This window comes from Aspergillus melleus, assembly GCF_016097325.1.
Source record: "Aspergillus melleus strain CBS 546.65 chromosome Unknown contig7, whole genome shotgun sequence".
Classification (NCBI taxonomy): Eukaryota; Fungi; Ascomycota; class Eurotiomycetes; order Eurotiales; family Aspergillaceae; genus Aspergillus; species Aspergillus melleus.
Window position 1 is genome coordinate 426,083 of NW_025763376.1, and position 16,495 is coordinate 442,577.

Consider the following 16,495-nt stretch of genomic DNA (forward strand, 5'->3'; position numbering starts at 1 on the left):
GCTTCTTCGAGAGTCACCTCACCTTGACGTCATGGGGATGGGTGTTGGAAACCCTGGTCAATGAGGGATGGTTTGGGGAGAGGAGGGTTATAAAGGGTGGTGGTTGGACGTTCAGTAGTGGTTTCCATAACCATAAATTACAAGTCTACGATTCAATAACTTTGCTAAAAGTCCATCTATCTTCTTGCGACCTTTTCCGCTATCTCAAATCTCCTACAACACCACCGCAATGACCAGCATTCACAAGGCCAACCCCGAGAACAACAACAAGCAGGGTTTCCATCCCTCTGCTGGCAACTCGGCCCCTCTAACCGACAAGGGTGTATGTTCTGCATGACCGCTTCCATTTAATCGACGATACTAACAATCCTCACAGCACCAGCCCGGCCGTAAGGTCGCCCCCCAGGACTTCGCTCCCGAGAACGAGCCCCAGGTGTACCCTCCTGGAACCGCACCTGCTAGCAACTCCTACACCCCCAACCCCGTCAACGAGCCCGGGAGCCAGGCCTTGAACCCCAATGTCGAGCGTGGCCACGGCAAGGAATCGGTCAAGACCAAGGCCAGTGACACGTTGATGGGCGCCACTTCTCAGGACGTTCACACGGGTCTGGGACAGCCTGTATCTGGACAGTCCAGCACCGAGATCCGTCACGATGGCCAGCACGGCCGAAAGAACCCCGGCCGTGGTCTAGAGGGCGTTGGTGCCTCTCAGGAGGGCAACTTTGAGCGCACCATCCCTAGCCAGCGTGGAATTGACCGGGACCAGGCTAAGCCTAACCAGCGTGGCGACAAGGGTGCTCTAGCTGCCGAGGATAGAGAGCCTGAGAGCGCGAGCACTCTGGATAAAGAGTGGAACTACGAGCCCCAGACTCAGAGACAACGACACCAGGCCTAATTTGTTACGGATAATGATGTACTATACGAGTGATTTCGATTAGCATGCATGATATTAAAAGATCTTCACAATAACTTACTTCGAGAGTCACGTTATGTAGGAAAACTGGATGATCGGGTATCATCTCAGGACGTAGTCTCTATCCGATCTCGTTCATTTCGGTTGGTCGTATTTTGGTCGTTCTTCTGGTGTAGCTTTTTAGGCCAGCTGCGTGCAATGTCGATATTCGATCGAGGAAACCACATTTCCAAGAAGACGTAGAGTAAAAAGTCAATCACTACACACAGACAAAACAATTTGCCAGCCCAGACTCCGCAACCGTAATACCGCTTCAGCCGGTCAATCAGAGCAAAACTTCGCACGCGATCACCACTAGCTTCCCAGCCTTGCCCGGGATAGTATCCGTAGAATTCCTCGGGTGTGATTCCACCAGATATACCCATGTAAACACGCTCTGTGCGCTGGGCGACATCTGTCCAGGAGTACATCATCTTCACTTGGTCGTGAAATCGATCAGTGCGCACCTTGTTAGAGCGAAGAGCGGCGATGGCCTTGCCTGTAGCCATGACAATATCGTCTTCTTCGGGTTTCGCGTAGGTTGTCATATGCTGGGGCAGCACTTCAGGGATGCCACCAACACGGGTGCAAACGACGTAGAGTCCACAACTGGCCGCTTCAACAATGACGGTTCCAAAGGCTTCCGTCAAACTAGGATGAAGATAAATGTGTCCTCGAACCATCACGTCCCGCACTTCCTCATGCCGGACAGGGCCGAGCATTTCCACTTTGTCTTGCAAGACATTGCGCTCGAGCATTTGCTCCAGATCAATGGCTTTAGGTCCTGAGCCGGCAATGATAAATCGCACGTTGGGTTGTGACGCTAGAATTCGAGGTATAGCGGCGATTAAGAGATCTGTGCCCTTGTTGTAGAAAAGTCGCGAAATGACGACAATGTAGATGATGTCATTAGGACCTATTGGCGCCGGGATGGGTTGTAGTTCCTGCATTGGCCCAGATGAACGATCATTCGTACGGGGCGTAGAGGATAGTGGTCGGAAGTTCTCCGCGACAACGGCATTGGGAATTACAGAGACCATTAAAGGGTCCAAGGACGCCCGGAGCACGGTGTTTTCTTTGCTACTCCAAGTTAGCGGCCAGAATACGATGGATGAAGCGATAGAGCGCATACCATGTATGGCTGACACATATAACATGATCGACGTCACTCAAAGCGAACTTGAGTAGTTTGTTCGTCAGGATAGATCCCGCATCGGCAAATCCAAATAGAGAGTGATCGGTGAACACTGTCCGCAATCCCATAGTGCGCGCGTGAAGAATTGCTTCATGGCAGAAGCAACTCAAGCTTGCATGGCCGTGGACGATCTGAATTTGCTCTCGGATGACGATGTTGCGAAATATAGGGAAAAAGGAGAACACCGTCGGCATCGTCGTTTCGCGGTATATGACGAGGAAGGGGACATGGTAGACTTTGAGACCATTCGTGAGATACCGAACTCCGGTGCGCCCCTTGTATGCATGTGTAATGATTATGACTTTATGACCGCGATCGATGAGTTTCTGGAGCGCGATAAGCATTGGTCTGAGGTTGAGGCGTTCGTATCCTTACGGTCGACAATTGGTAGATGTGACTTTCAACCCCACCTGCGATAGTTAGTGAAGGGGTTATTGAATAAATAAGGACATGATTACTCACCTGGTTGTGGAAAGAAAAAGTCACTGACCATACTGCGCCGATTGTCAGTTAGACCAGTTCATCTGTGATCTTGAATGCAACTCACGCAATGTTGTAAGGCATCTTGGCTGTTACCCTCGGGAAGAGACGAGCCAAAGAATGATAAGAAAGATTGTGATATTTCTGTGTCCATGGCCAGACTCGACGACCCAAGAGCAGAATATGCCGCAATCAGGAAGGCCGATCAGCTGTCCAAGTCGAATCGAAGATGAGACCTCCATGAAGCATCCCCCCGAAAGGGTCCAGGCCTTGGGCGGCGGTGATGGCGGTGTAGCTGTTCTGCCGGTTGAATATTCCCCGCTAGAGAGAAAATATTCGGAGAAGCTCTTCGCAACGTCCCCGAGACATTCAGTCCACTCACTTTCTTCACCCTGCGCTTGCGGCGCGCCTAAACCCTTGACGATGGCCCGCGATAAGCTGGATAGCCATGGTTCTTCCAAAAAGGCCTCCTCGACACCCTTGAGCGAAAAGAAATCACACAAAAGAAAGAGAGACCAAGATGGCGCCGCCGCCGTCTCCTCGACGCCCACTCCTAGCAAGAAGTCGAAGAAAACCGAAAGTCCATCGTCCACTCCTACCACCCTTAAAGACAAACCGAAAAAGAAAAGAAAGCCCGCAGTCTCTCCGGACAGTAGTGATCAGGAAGAGTCGACCTCGAAGGAGAGTCCTGTCCCGTCGCGGAGCGGCAAAACAGCTTCTTCAAGTAAGGACGACGGCAACGCTAAGACAACGAAGAAATCGAAGAAGATCAAACGAAAGAGCGCAGGAAATGATGTTGACCAATCTGAGGAGGACGCGAATCTAGTGGAGATGAAGGACGCGGACGACGACGAGGTGGAAACACAGAAACAGTCGGAGGACGTGGAATCCCCCTCGAAGCCCGCCAAGAACAAATTCTCGGGAATTCTGTCCAAGTTTGAACGGTCGGCCAAGGTGAAGAAGGCGAAAAAGACAACAGAACATGACAAAGACGAAGCTGAGGATGCCGGGGTTATGACTGCTGAGCCAGTCATAGCGCAAGGACTAGAGCCTCTACCACAGCCAGAGGTGGCTCCCGAGGAGACGGAGAAGCCGACGTATTCATCACTTCCCCCATGGCTGGCCAACCCTCTACGAGCGTCTGCGGATGAGCGAACGAAATTCTCCGACCTAGGAATCGAGTCCAACCTTCTGCGAATCCTGGAGGACAATGGCTACAAAGACGCATTTGCTGTTCAGTCGACAGTAATTCCTCTGCTTCTTCCCGGGCCGAAGAAACACTCTGGTGATCTTTGTATTTCCGCTGCCACTGGATCGGGAAAGACCTTGTCTTACGTTTTGCCCCTGGTCACTGATTTGAAGCCAATGCCAGCCCCACGGCTGAGAGGAGTCATTGTAGTCCCCACACGAGAGCTGGTTAAACAGGCCAGAGAAGCATGCGAGCTTTGCGCCGCTGGTTCGGGCTTGAGGGTTGCCTCGGCGGTCGGAAATGTGGCCATCAAGGATGAGCAGCGGTCATTGATGCGCATTGACCAAGCGTACGGCCCGGAGACTTTCAAGCAGAGACAGAGCTTCAAACTCGTCGACGAGGACTGGACGAATTTCAGCTTGCAAGACTTCATTACCGAAGCTGATGATGAGAGTGAATCCCTACCGGGCTATGTTCACAAGACCGAACCTAATGTCGATATCCTAATTTGCACGCCTGGTCGTCTTGTTGACCACCTGCGCTACACCAAGGGATTTACTCTAAAACATCTGGAGTGGCTGGTAATTGATGAGGCCGATCGACTGCTTAACGAGAGTTTCCAGGAATGGGTTGACGTTGTGATGAACTCGTTGGATGCGCGGAAAGCAGCAGACTCGTTTGGCTTCAGCGGAACGTTCCTATCTGAGCTTGGTCTTCCTATACAGAGCAAGGAGCCCAGAAAGATCGTCCTCAGTGCAACTATGACACGAGACATATCCAAACTGAACACACTCCGCTTGTCGAATCCTCAACTTGTTATTGTCGGCTCGGAGCAGGGCCCGACGGGTGAAAATGGGGACGAGCAGGACCGCTCAGATGAGCAATTCACCCTTCCTCCGACACTCAAGGAATTCTCTATTCCTGTTGGGGATGGGGCGAAGAAGCCTCTTCATCTTCTTAGCCTTCTGCGGTCGCACGTCAAGGTTGAGGCGAGCAACAAACCGAAGAGCGCCCTTTCTGACGACACATCTGACTCGGGCACTTCCAGCTCGGAGGACTCGGACTCTGATGACACAAGCTCTGATGGGTCCAGCTCCGATGATTCTGATTCTGATGACACGAGCTCCGACGAATCCAGCTCTGATGATTCGGATTCAGATTCTGAGGATGACACTTCTTCGTCGGGTTCGGATTCAGACTCGGACGCATCTGACAGCTCATCTGAGTCGGAAGACGAAGCGGTTGAAAAGAAGAAGCGCGGCCCAGCACGCACCACGGTACTGGTCTTCACGAAATCGTCGGAATCGGCGTCCCGACTTTCCCGCCTACTTGCTCTACTTGACCCTTCGCTGGCCACGACAATCGGCACCATCATTAAGTCGAACAAATCATCAGCATCCCGCAAAACGCTTACCGCCTACCGTCAAGGCAAGATTTCCATCATCATCGCCACGGACCGTGCCTCGCGTGGTCTTGACCTGCCGTCTCTTTCTCACGTGGTCAATTACGATGTGCCATCCAGCGTCACGACTTACGTGCACCGTGTTGGCCGAACTGCAAGAGCTGGCAAGGAAGGAAGCGCTTGGACGCTTGTGGCACACCGGGAGGGTAGATGGTTCGAGAAGGAGATCGCCAAGGGCTCCGACGGAAAAATCACACGACTTGTCAAGGTGGACCGGGTCAACGTGAAACTGGATGGCATGGAGGATGCGAAGTCGAGATACGGAAGAGCTCTGGAGGCCTTGGAAAGCGAAGTGAAAGCCGGTGCAGTAGTGAAATCGGCGAAGACAGAGGCATAATTATCTGAATACCCGCAAAACAAATGGCAATAGATATAAATACATTCTTCTAAAGATTCCGTCCAAGCTCATTCCCTTGAATCAACCCTACCCCCATCCTCATCCTCCATTACTCACTCTCCCCCTCTACCTTCAAAACCGCCTTAACAGCCTCATCTATATCCCCCACATCCCCTGCCCCCTGATAAACATGCGCCCACCTAACCACGCCCTGCCCATCGACCGCAAAATCCCCAGCAGTCTGCCACCGACTCCCGCTCTCCGTCGGCCGATTCCAGATCCCCTCGCTCCAACCCAACGACACCACCGACGCGATCGTCGACGGACTCAAAACATGCCACGTCGACGAGACGCCCAGTCCCCAGGCCGCATAGACCTCGCGCTCCTCGTCCACGACAAGCCGGATCGGGTTCTGCTCGCTAGGACGCAGAGGGTGGTTCTGATCTGTGATTAACGCCTCTTGCCATGCTTCTGTGGCTTTCTTTGAGGAATGGCTGACTGCGATGCCGACGACCGAGTTGTTTTGGATGGCTGGGTGGTCGTTTAGGGTGCGGTAGGCTTTTTCGGCGACTGGGTTGGCTATTAGTCTTCGTTTGATCGGTTGGGAGGATAACTAAGCGAAGTAGGAGAGAGAGAAGGGGGATATATACAAGGACATCCACAATGTCGGAGAAATATCACGATGGCGGGCTTTTTATCCTCCGTCGGGAGTGTCAGGGCCGGATGGTTCGGTGCCTGGGTGCCCACTTTCGGGGGTTCTGCAATTTTCCCGGTTGTGGGTATATTCCAGGAGGCGAGTTCTTGCCAGAATGACATTTTGGGGGTGATCAATTTGTTATAGTCGGGGTTGTTGTTTTGGCGTTGAGGGTTTTGCGATGGGGGAGTGCAAGACTAAGGTATGACGTTAGTCTCCACCCGTGGTTCGATCTTCCTCGACTGAAGTACCACGTTTAAGAGAGAGGAAAGTATAGGTAGTCTAGATGGTGAGCTTTTCCTTTACTGTGTAATTTATGTTTTAGTACTCTTGAAGTTTTCACTATGGCATTATTCCTAATATACCTTGTTCTACCAAACAGGTGTCAAATATGACATATATCTCATGGCGTCTTACTGTGCTATAGCCCTACCAAAGGAACCACCGAAGCAACCCCATTTACAACAAATTTCAATGAAGAGGGATGAAGTGGGCCATCACTCACCTGCAAGGTCATCGTGGCCTGAATGCACCCTCGGATGGGAGGCATGTTTCCGGTGCACTCAGCGAGGACTCGGCGTAGAGCATCGATGTCGGCGATGTCGCAAATGGCAGCCTGAAGGTGCACGTGCATTGCGCGTAGATCGTCCATCAGTTTGTGGGCTGCAGAACTCCTCGGCCCAGACCGGGAGAGGAGGAGGAGGTTTCGGGCTCCACGCTCTGCCATCCAGCGTGCAATGCAGCGGCCAATACCGCCGAATCCGCCAGCAATCACGTATGTAGCATTGGCGTGGAAGGAATAAGGGGCGCTGCTGGTAATTATGGCCTAAATTTCAGGGTTAGGGCTATGGCCCGTATATCCCTGAAAGAGGTGGACACAATCTTACCGGAACGATCGCAGCCGAGTCAGCTTCCACTACAACACTTCCGCTGACCTCGCCAGTAGTCAGGGCTGAGAGAGCCTCGCAAATGTCCGAAATGGGAATTACCCGAAGCGGCCTGGAAGGATGAAAGCTTTCCTTGTCAAACAGGCTCATAACAGTCCCAAGTGTCTGTTCGACTTGATTAGCACGCTCGATCATCCATAAAGACACATCGAAGGCCGAGAATGTTGAGCCCCTAGTAAAGGTATCGAGGAGCAAATCTAAGCCTTTGTTTTGCTAGCTAGAATATCTCTCTTGCCAATGCCCACCAATCGTCCATACGGTGCCAGACAGTCACAGGAAGCAAAGAGCATATCGCCGTCTAACGAATTCAGCACAACATCAACGCCGCGGCCATGAGTGATATGTTATAACGCCCATGGAAACGGAGGCGTTCTTGCAGGAGAAGATCCGGCGATCAGGTATATGATACTCGGCCATCAGTAGCTCCTTCTCAGCCTCGGAGGCAACGGTCACCAATATCTCTGCGCCGAGTCGCTGGCTAACCTGAATGGCTGCCTGGCCGGTAACCCCCGCTGCAGCATGGTCCATGGATCAGAATTGTGTCTCCTGCACCCAGACGGGAAATGTTCACAATGCTCTCCCACGTGGCCACAAAGGGCATCATCATGGCTACCGCTTTATGCATGGGCTGTCCTGTTTGTGCCCCATGCCACAGGCGTATATGGCACGCTTCTTCTCAAAAAGAAATATGATACAGCCCGTATGCTAATATTACGTTGGAGGTCTTCGCGGCTTTCAGACCGGACCAGCCCTGCTTCACCAGTTAAACGCCCTCTTGGCTGTATCAAATGAAATGAGTTCATCCTGGATACTTCCAGGACTAGGGGAGGCCTCGTTACAAGACGGTGCAAATGCATTATTGTGAGACGAGAGTAAGCACGCATGTAAGAGACGCACTACAGCTTTGGAGAAACCTATCAATCTAATCCAGCCACTCCCTGATCCAGCCGCGCAACCACTCAGGACGAATTGCCTGAAGCTCCCTCAACCCCTTGCTAATTACTGCAGTCCTATCAGTCGAAAGCCGCGCCACATTCGGGGTGTCGACTCGACCGGCATCCGTCAGTAGCTGCTCGTAGAACCCCACCAGCTTGACCGCAGGATTCCGGTCAATGTCATCTCGCACTCGCTCAGAAGAAATCAAAGCCTGTAATTCCCCAACCCATTCTTGTAAAGAAACTACGCTGACTTTCCCGGTTTGCGCATTTCGACTGCTTCTCTGCAACTCTTCTACAACGACGGGAATCAAATCCTTCCAGTCGACACGACGCGGATTCACGCAGTGGAAGACCCGAGCCCCCCCGGGGCTCCCTTCAATTGCGTGCCTGCGGAGATCTCCAGTAGCAGTGGCAATTGAAAGTTCAACCAAGATCGGCGCAAGGATATCCACGGGGATCCAGTCGATCTCATCAAACTGCCCTTTGCCGCCCCCAAATGAGGCAGGCAAGGCCCCCAGATAGAGCGAGCTAACGATCAAGCTAGGCACCCATTCAGCCTTATTCCAACCACGCGGATCGGTGGCAGTCCCGGAGAGTTGACCGATGCGCGCAACCGCGACGGGGATAGAGAGTTTCCGGGACGCGTAGTCTAGGATCCGCTCGGCGAGATACTTGCTTTCCCCGTAGCCCATGGCTGCTGTACAAAACGGGTCGGTGATGATTTCCTCGGGAATCCACGCGGCTGCGCCAGGCAGGGCATTGTATGAGCTGACGGCGGCGATGGAGGATAGGAACAGGAGAGGTGGACGGCATCTTCCATTCCGCGTGAGAATTATCAGGTTCAGCAGTCCGACAAGGCTCGACTGAAAGTATTGCAACGGTTGAATGAAGTTCACTGGCCAGGCGACGTGAATAATTTGCGTTGCGGAGCTAACCAGGACGTTGTAGTCGTCAGAATCGAGACCAAGCCTGTCTTTGCATAGGTCTGCTGTAAGAAAGGTGACTCTCTCCTCGCAGAGAGCGTGAGTGAGTTTCTTTTGCTTGTTGCTCGCGGCTTGAGAGGACCTGGGGTCCTCATCCTGAGGACGAGCCCGGTTAAGACAGTAGATGTGCGAAATCCCTGGATCAGCTAGGAGATATTCGAGGAGGAATGACCCCACGGTACCTGTCGAGCCTGTCAGGATGATAACCTGTGGAACAGGGACGGCTTGCCCTGCTATATCCGCAGGCTTTTGGACAGAAGCGAGTTGGTCAATTTGTTGCTCGTAACTCTGGAGCAGGCGTGACATGCTAATCATGCGATCATCCCCGTTGGGTGCAGGAGTTTCGGAGTAGACCATGTTCGCTAATTGATTCACTGACGCGCTCGCATATATGGCGCTTGGCGGGAGAATTACACCGAGGCTAGACCGGATGGCAGCAGCAAGACGCAATGCCTGCAATGAGTCCATGCCCAATGTGAAGAAATCGGCGTCATTCTCGAACTCGCTCCAGGAAGTCACTTCCACAACAAGTGTCCGTAAAATCTGAGATGCATCCTGCAGGCTACTGAGTTTCTTCTTGGGAGGGTCCTGTGTCTGCCTCTCCTCGTAAAGAGCGTTAATTTCATCTTGGTAGAGCTGGATAGTTCCCGCGCGCTGCACGGTGCCCTTCCCAGCCCTCAGCATGGGTTTTGCTGCATCCAGAACCAGGATCTTGGATCTTGACACTCGTGCGTGTGCTGGACACTGAGCATTAGCCTCTTCAACAGCTGGCCAGATCGCCTCGATTAGCTCGGCTTTTGCCGCGTCGCCCAAGGCCTCCGTAGTCGCGGGCTCGATCAACAAACAGGCCTCGAAGCGCTGATTGCCGGCAACAAGCGCAGACCGGACATCCGGATACCGTGAAACCTGCTGCTCAAATGTCACCGGGTTCGTCTTCTCGCCGTTTAGAAATACAACAATATCGTCACGGCGACCGCGGTGTCTCCAGAGGTTTGGAAGTGTCGGGTGGGGGCTAAACAAGTCCCTTGTCTCGTACTCGTCGAGGTCTGTGAACATTGCAAAGACAGGCTGTGCCTCGGGATTTTGGGTTGATCTCACGAGGACAAGCTCGTGCAGGTCGTCCATGCGCTGCCGGAACTCCGGCTGCGCGGTTGGGTGGATGTAGAGATACTGCCAGGTCTCCGTGAAGGAGGAATCGGCGATCCGCAGCTGAGGCAGAGCAGCGAATTCACTTGAGCCCAGCCCCGAGAATACGGGGACTTTGGATGAAACTATCTTGCCGACGGTTGATGGGAGGGCACCGCCCGTGTAGAAGAGATACTGGAGCTTGCTAGCGACGAGGTCGAGGGCAGCCGGATCTTTGCTGAGGTCATCGAGGATGACAGGGACGAGGAACGCCCAGTCGAACTTGCCGTATTTGACGGCCTCCAGGAATGCATCTGTCGATGGGGGACGGCCAGGAAGAGGCAAGACCGGGACGCTCCTGCTGTATATTGCTAGGACCATCCCGAAACCAATACCAGCAATCTAAGGTTCTGCTCTTAGATTTATGATTGGAAACGATGGAAGATTGAGCTTACATGGAAAGCCGGAAGGAAGGAGAACCACTCTCCTTGTAAAAAGTATTGATCGATGCGCGTCATGCCATCGGGAGCGGGCAGGGTGTTGGCTGCATAGATTCGCCAGACAAACTCGTGGGTATAGATCAAAGGCTTCGGAATGCCTTACACCATGTTAATATATGATAACAGCATGAATGCTTCATGCACATACCTGTAGACCCAGAAGTGTGCAGGACAAAGGCAGGCTCGTTCCGGGCTGCTTCAAATGACTTTTCATATGGGTACGCAGGAGCATCCTCACTCGAGAGAAGATCATTCAAAGATGGGATACGGATGACCTTGATTGGGTATTCGCATACGATGCTCGAAACAAACGGTGGCTCGGGATCGGTGGTCACCAAGACGCGTGCTTCCAAGCGCGAGAGAAGATGCTTCTGAGCCGCAATGCTGTTTCTGGGAGAAGGGAAAAATGACTGGTGAGTCGGTTGTTAGCCACAACTGATATGCGGTTATATCATTCATTTGATGTCCAACCTTGTACCCCGTCTTGACAGCTGCTAGGAGAATGATATGGTACCGAATATCGCCGGGACCCATATATGCGAGGGTATCGAATAATGGGCTTTTCCCAATGGTTGCTTCAAGGAGCCATGCCATGAAATTCACGGCATTGCGCACCTGTGAGTAGGTTGCTTCCCTGAATCCCTGTTCGTAGGAGGTTGGCGAGACAGGGAACTTGGCCCATACTTGGTCTGGGTGGCGTGCTGCGCGGTGGTCAAGCAGGGCAGGAAGGAGCCTTGGTTCCTCGAAGTCCTGGGAGTTGCTCATGTTGGGCAGTGCAGTCAGTTAGTATCGTAGACGTATGGAGTGCGTGTTTGAGAATACTTTCAACGGGCGAGCAGCTGAATTTATCCCAGAGGGTGGATCGCTTTCAGCTGCCATTACCTACTTGGCGGTGTGCCCATCCTACAAACAGGGACTGGCGATGCGAAACCTCATCCCGTGAGTTGCCAGCTCCAATGGGATATTGTTGGCTACGGATGTTTGCATCCGTGCATCAACCCCGGTCTCTCAGACAAAGAATGTTATGCCACGCTAATACCATACGGGCTGAGCCTCTGTGGTACAACCATACTAGTGCTTACTCGAGATCAACGTTGCACATCAGCAATCAGACCAGGACTAGGTGTGTTGGAATGAATTACCCCGGATAGAGCACATCTGGCGTGGTAGCAGTTGGTTTGTCTCTCTAATCAGCGAACATATGTTTACCGCTGCGCCTATCCGTCTTCTCTTGGCGGTTGTTCATAGTCCATGGTCTCCATTCTTCTTGTCAAAAGCACGAGTTTCTCAAGGCAGAAGTAATTCTAATTTCACATGGCGCAAGGACCTGCCTTCCCGACTTGAGATCACTACTTTAGAGAATCCTAGTTCATACTCTAGTTAAGGAGGCCATCATCCCGAATCTCGAATCGGACTGCCGTTTACTACGCATTTGCAACGAAATATAATACCTACATAGGTGAACATTTATGACACGCACCAATGTTACGAAAGTTCCTCTGAGGTAATGAAGGTGATGTGTATGTAGACAAGTACCATACTTGTCCGGATGTACTGCATGCTCATGTAGCTCCATCTTCTCAGCCTTGCATGTATACCAGAAGATTACTGGTGCAAGAGAACGACTTGTAGAGATACACACGGGGTATCGCGGCGGGAATCCCGCGTGGAAAAGTAGTGGTCAGCCATCTACGTGGTAGTACTTTATATTCAGGTTTCATGGCGAAGGATGGGAGTACAAACCTGACAAGGTTGGAGTAATCACCGAGACAGCCAGTCATGTAGGGCCTAGGCAATCCGGTGGGCTCTTCCAGTCCAGTATCATAATCGTCCCTCGTCCAACTCGGAGCCCCGCCCACATGCAACTAACGATACTATCTACAGGGGGGTCTGGAAATCGTCACCAACACCCTCATTTTCAGCTGCGGGTTATAGTGTCCAAGGCTCACTATGCCGAAGAAGTATTCGTCATGTCAACAACCTCTTGCATACAATGCACTCAGAACTGCGGCATAATCCATTTCCTCATAACCTTTCTTCGCAAACACGGGTCTCGACTGCGGGACGCAGTCTCCTAGAAGGATTGGCAGTGGCCTGCCTCTATAGCATTCTGGCCTTGTCCCACTTCAGTCCCCTGCGGACTGCGAGGAGCCGATTCGCGGAGACAAGATAGAGCCTTTTCACTCTCATGAAAAGGGGTTGAGTTGCTATGGCTGTCTTATATCATGTAGCAATTTGTCCAAGCAGACGAATTGATCTGTTCCTATCACTTTTGTCAAGAGTATTGGCAGTCGTAATAAAGCCAAAGAAATTAGCCCAGAAATGTCAGAAGAGAGGTAGGTATTGATATAGTTCCAAGGGTATGATCTATGATACAACTATTCCAAAAAGGATCTCATTTTTCTTTCTTTGTTCTTTTAAGTTTAGCGCAATAATGCTATTTAGGCCATGCTAAGGTCTATTCAGTAAGGAGAAAATGGCGAAGGGTAGGTACTAAAACAGAAAGAGCAAGTGCCTGAACTAGGTGGAGAATCAGATACGTATGAACGGGTCTTGATAGATGCGAAACCATATTGTACGCTCTAGGCATCTTTCTGCCGACTTGCCTTGATAGAGATTTCGGGTGCCGGGGGGTGAGCAATGGTAATGATCAAGAGGAATCGATTCCTGAATCTATTCTTAATCAACTAAGCAAGGAGAAGATGTTCAAATTCATTCTATATCGAATTAAGAGAACCGATCTCATTAATCTTTCCACTCGGTCTGTAGAATGAATTTCTTCATCTAAGGGCCACTAGAACTTGTCTTCAGCTAAAAGTTTGGCGGATTGCCTTGGGCATCTAGATCTTCTACAGCCGACTTGATCTCCGCACGACATTGTGTCATGATCGACACAGGCAGCACCGTTCCGTCTATACTCTAACCTTATATAGACCGACTCGAGTTTCTCCACAAATCCCAGGAAACCATATCGGATAGAGCCCGAGAAGTATTGCCGTGCAGCCGTGCAGCATGCCTAGTATATCATGGCCACGGCCCACGATAGAAGCGGGGATGTCCACCTCCAATCCATCCACCATGGCCTTGTCAAGTAGCTTTTCCATATACATCGCGATCATATTATGTCCATTATTTTGCCATGCAGTGATATTCAACCCCCAGAATGCGTTTCAGTCTCTCGATAATCAGAACACATCTGTTCCCATCAGCTTAAAGCCTCTGCTCAACAATCGTGCATTCGGCCTCAAGCCAAACGAGTCGAATTTTGATGGCTACGGAAGTAAGCCAATCGAACAAACCCATATATTCAGTCTCTAACCTAGATATCGCAGATGCATACCCAGCCCAGCACCTCCCACCCTCCAGCTTCACCTACGGGGGTATAACCTACAATTTCCCCACCTACAACACATCCGGCCCCGACAACGTCCTCGCGCAAGGTCAGAAAATCACCATCCGCAACTCCAAATATCTCAGCGTGCACATGCTCGCAGCCTCCGAGTCCGGTATGGCATCCGGAACCATCAACGCGACCTACGCGGACGGTAGCACCGCCTCTGCTCCCGTGCTCGTACCCGCGTGGTGGAGCTGGCCATATCCCGCCGGCGGAGATCTGATCTTTCCGTATTTTCTGGGGAATGAATCGATTGACTATAACCGGTCGAATATCTTCCATGCGGTCAATTGGTTGGATTCTTCGAAGGAGTTGGTCGCGCTGACTCTGCCAAATGTGACGGGTGGGTCGGCGACTGAGCCTGGTGGGGAGGATATAGGGACACGACTGCATGTTTTTGCTCTATCTTTGTTGGCTTCTCGGGATGAAGGGGATGGCGAAGGTCTCAGGTTGAAGGTGCAGTATGCGCGATCGACCAGGAAATGGATAGAAGGGACCGATCAGATTCAGATCGTTGAGGTGTTGGTTAACAATGTGGGAGGGCAGTTCCTGCTGCGAAATCATTCGGTGAGTTTGAAAATTGACTCGCCTGGTGTTCAGACTGTCTCCCCGGCACGGATTAAGCGCCTTGCACCTGGTGATCGGGTCATTGTGGAGATAGGCGTGAAGAATAAGCCGGGTGTTAAACCTGGAAGTCAAGGACCAGCTAGTGTGGTGATTTGGGGACACGGAGTGCATGCTAGGAGGTATACGTTCAACGCAACATATGGTATTCCGGCCTATGAACCAACATACGAATCTATCTACGCACATGAGTCGCCAAGCTGGTACAACAATGCCAAATATGGGATCTTTATTCACTGGGGACCATACTCCGTGCCTGGATGGGGAAATTCGGGAGAGAATGAGAACTATGCTGAATGGTAGGTACTCGTCCACAACACCTCACACTCATCTTCTAAAGTCGACGAAGGTACTGGTGGAATCTCAACGAGGGTCCAAACACATCAGTTGCGACCTACGAGTACCATTTAGACAAGTATGGACCTAATCTCGTTTACGACGACTTCATCCAGAATTTCACCGCAGAGGCATGGGATCCCAAAGAATGGGTGGATCTGTTTGCGGATGCAGGCGCAAATTACTTTGTTCAAGTGAGCAAGCATCACGATGGGTACGCCTTATTCGATCTTCCGGCGAATGTCACGGAGCGCACTTCGGTGCTTATGCCGCCGTATCGAGACCTGATCAAAGTATACCCATAGGAGAAACATAGACTGCGGATAGACAGAACGCTAATGCTTATCGCCAGGAGCTTTTCGATGCCGCATCGACATACCAACCGCACCTTCATCGAGCAGTATACTACTCTTTACCAGAATGGTTCCACCCAGACTACCAGAAATACGGATTTGGGTCCTGGCCAGGAGGTAAGACCAGAAAGACATCTCCAATCCGCCCTCACTAACAACCTCGCAAGGCAACGCCACAAACCCCTTCACGAACGCCTCCCTCCCCTACGCCGGATACGTCCCTCTAACCGACTATATCTCCGACAAGATCCTCCCAGAGATGCAAGCCCTCGCCAACCTCGGCACCGAAATAATGTGGTGCGACATCGGCGGCCCAAACCGCACCACCGAGTTCGCAGCGCAATGGTTCAACGCCGCCGCGCAAGCCAACAAACAGGTCGTCATGAACGCGCGCTGCGGACTCCCAGGGGACTTTGACACGCCTGAATATGCGCGCTACGAGGCCGTGCAGACCCGAAAGTGGGAAACCTCCTTGGGCATGGACCCGTATAGCTACGGGTATAACCGCGCGACGCCGCTAGCGCGATACATGAATGCCAGCGCGATCGTGACCAGCTTGGTGGATATTGTGAGTAAGAATGGGAACTTTCTGCTGGATATCGGGCCGATGGCGGATGGGCGGATCTTGGATGTTGAGGCGAGGCATCTGAGGGAGGCGGGGGAGTGGATTGGAAGTCATGGGGAGGCGGTGTTTAATACGACTTATTGGTTTGTGAGTCCTGATGAGGGGGAGGTGAGGTTTACGACGACGTTGGATGCGTTTTATATTGTTTCGTTGACGAGGCCGGTGGATAGGTTGGTGCTGAGATATCCGGTGCCTTGGGTTGAAGGGGATCGTGTCACGGTGGTTGGAGGGAGAATGCATGGGAATGTGGTGCCTAGTAGAAGGATGAATGATGGTAGCTTGTTCTTGGAGGTTAGCGAAGAGGTCGCGGAGGCAGATCAGTATGCATGGGCGTTCAAGATCGAGTACTGATGCTGTCGGA

At 51.8% G+C, this 16,495-nt stretch overlaps 6 protein-coding genes across 6 annotated transcripts; 4 read left to right on the forward strand and 2 right to left on the reverse strand.

Annotated features, from left to right (window-relative positions):
* Nucleotides 1-134: 134 nt before the first annotated feature.
* SPT14 (phosphatidylinositol N-acetylglucosaminyltransferase subunit A/GPI3) lies at nt 135-2,944 on the reverse strand. The gene is made up of 5 exons (XM_046092861.1): nt 2,695-2,944; nt 2,610-2,641; nt 2,523-2,557; nt 2,085-2,473; nt 135-2,032 (listed from the first exon to the last, which is right to left on the reverse strand). The coding sequence occupies exons 1-5, from the start codon at nt 2,709-2,711 to the stop codon at nt 1,021-1,023; spliced, it is 1,485 nt and encodes a 494-aa protein (XP_045948839.1). The 5' UTR covers nt 2,712-2,944; the 3' UTR covers nt 135-1,020.
* Nucleotides 230-895, forward strand: LDX57_011114 (uncharacterized protein; the record flags this gene model as incomplete). Its single annotated transcript, XM_046092860.1, has 2 exons — nt 230-322; nt 377-895. The coding sequence occupies 2 exons, from the start codon at nt 230-232 to the stop codon at nt 893-895; spliced, it is 612 nt and encodes a 203-aa protein (XP_045948838.1).
* DBP6 (putative ATP-dependent RNA helicase DBP6) lies at nt 2,945-5,737 on the forward strand. Its single transcript, XM_046092862.1, has one exon. It carries the CDS (start codon nt 3,051-3,053, stop codon nt 5,613-5,615), a length of 2,565 nt encoding a protein of 854 aa, XP_045948840.1. The 5' UTR covers nt 2,945-3,050; the 3' UTR covers nt 5,616-5,737.
* A 68-nt stretch (nt 5,738-5,805) lies between these two features.
* LDX57_011117 (uncharacterized protein) lies at nt 5,806-6,069 on the forward strand (the record flags this gene model as incomplete). The annotated part of the gene is made up of 1 exon (XM_046092863.1): nt 5,806-6,069. The coding sequence occupies one exon, from the start codon at nt 5,806-5,808 to the stop codon at nt 6,067-6,069; it is 264 nt and encodes an 87-aa protein (XP_045948841.1).
* Nucleotides 6,070-8,178: 2,109 nt separating this feature from the next.
* Nucleotides 8,179-11,567, reverse strand: LDX57_011118 (uncharacterized protein; the record flags this gene model as incomplete). The annotated part of the gene is made up of 4 exons (XM_046092864.1): nt 8,179-10,704; nt 10,758-10,900; nt 10,951-11,212; nt 11,274-11,567. 4 exons carry the CDS (start codon nt 11,565-11,567, stop codon nt 8,179-8,181), a joined length of 3,225 nt encoding a protein of 1,074 aa, XP_045948842.1.
* Nucleotides 11,568-13,880: 2,313 nt separating this feature from the next.
* On the forward strand, nt 13,881-16,485 carry LDX57_011119 (uncharacterized protein; the record flags this gene model as incomplete). Its single annotated transcript, XM_046092865.1, has 5 exons — nt 13,881-14,082; nt 14,135-15,119; nt 15,170-15,449; nt 15,509-15,626; nt 15,677-16,485. 5 exons carry the CDS (start codon nt 13,881-13,883, stop codon nt 16,483-16,485), a joined length of 2,394 nt encoding a protein of 797 aa, XP_045948843.1.
* Nucleotides 16,486-16,495: the final 10 nt, after the last annotated feature.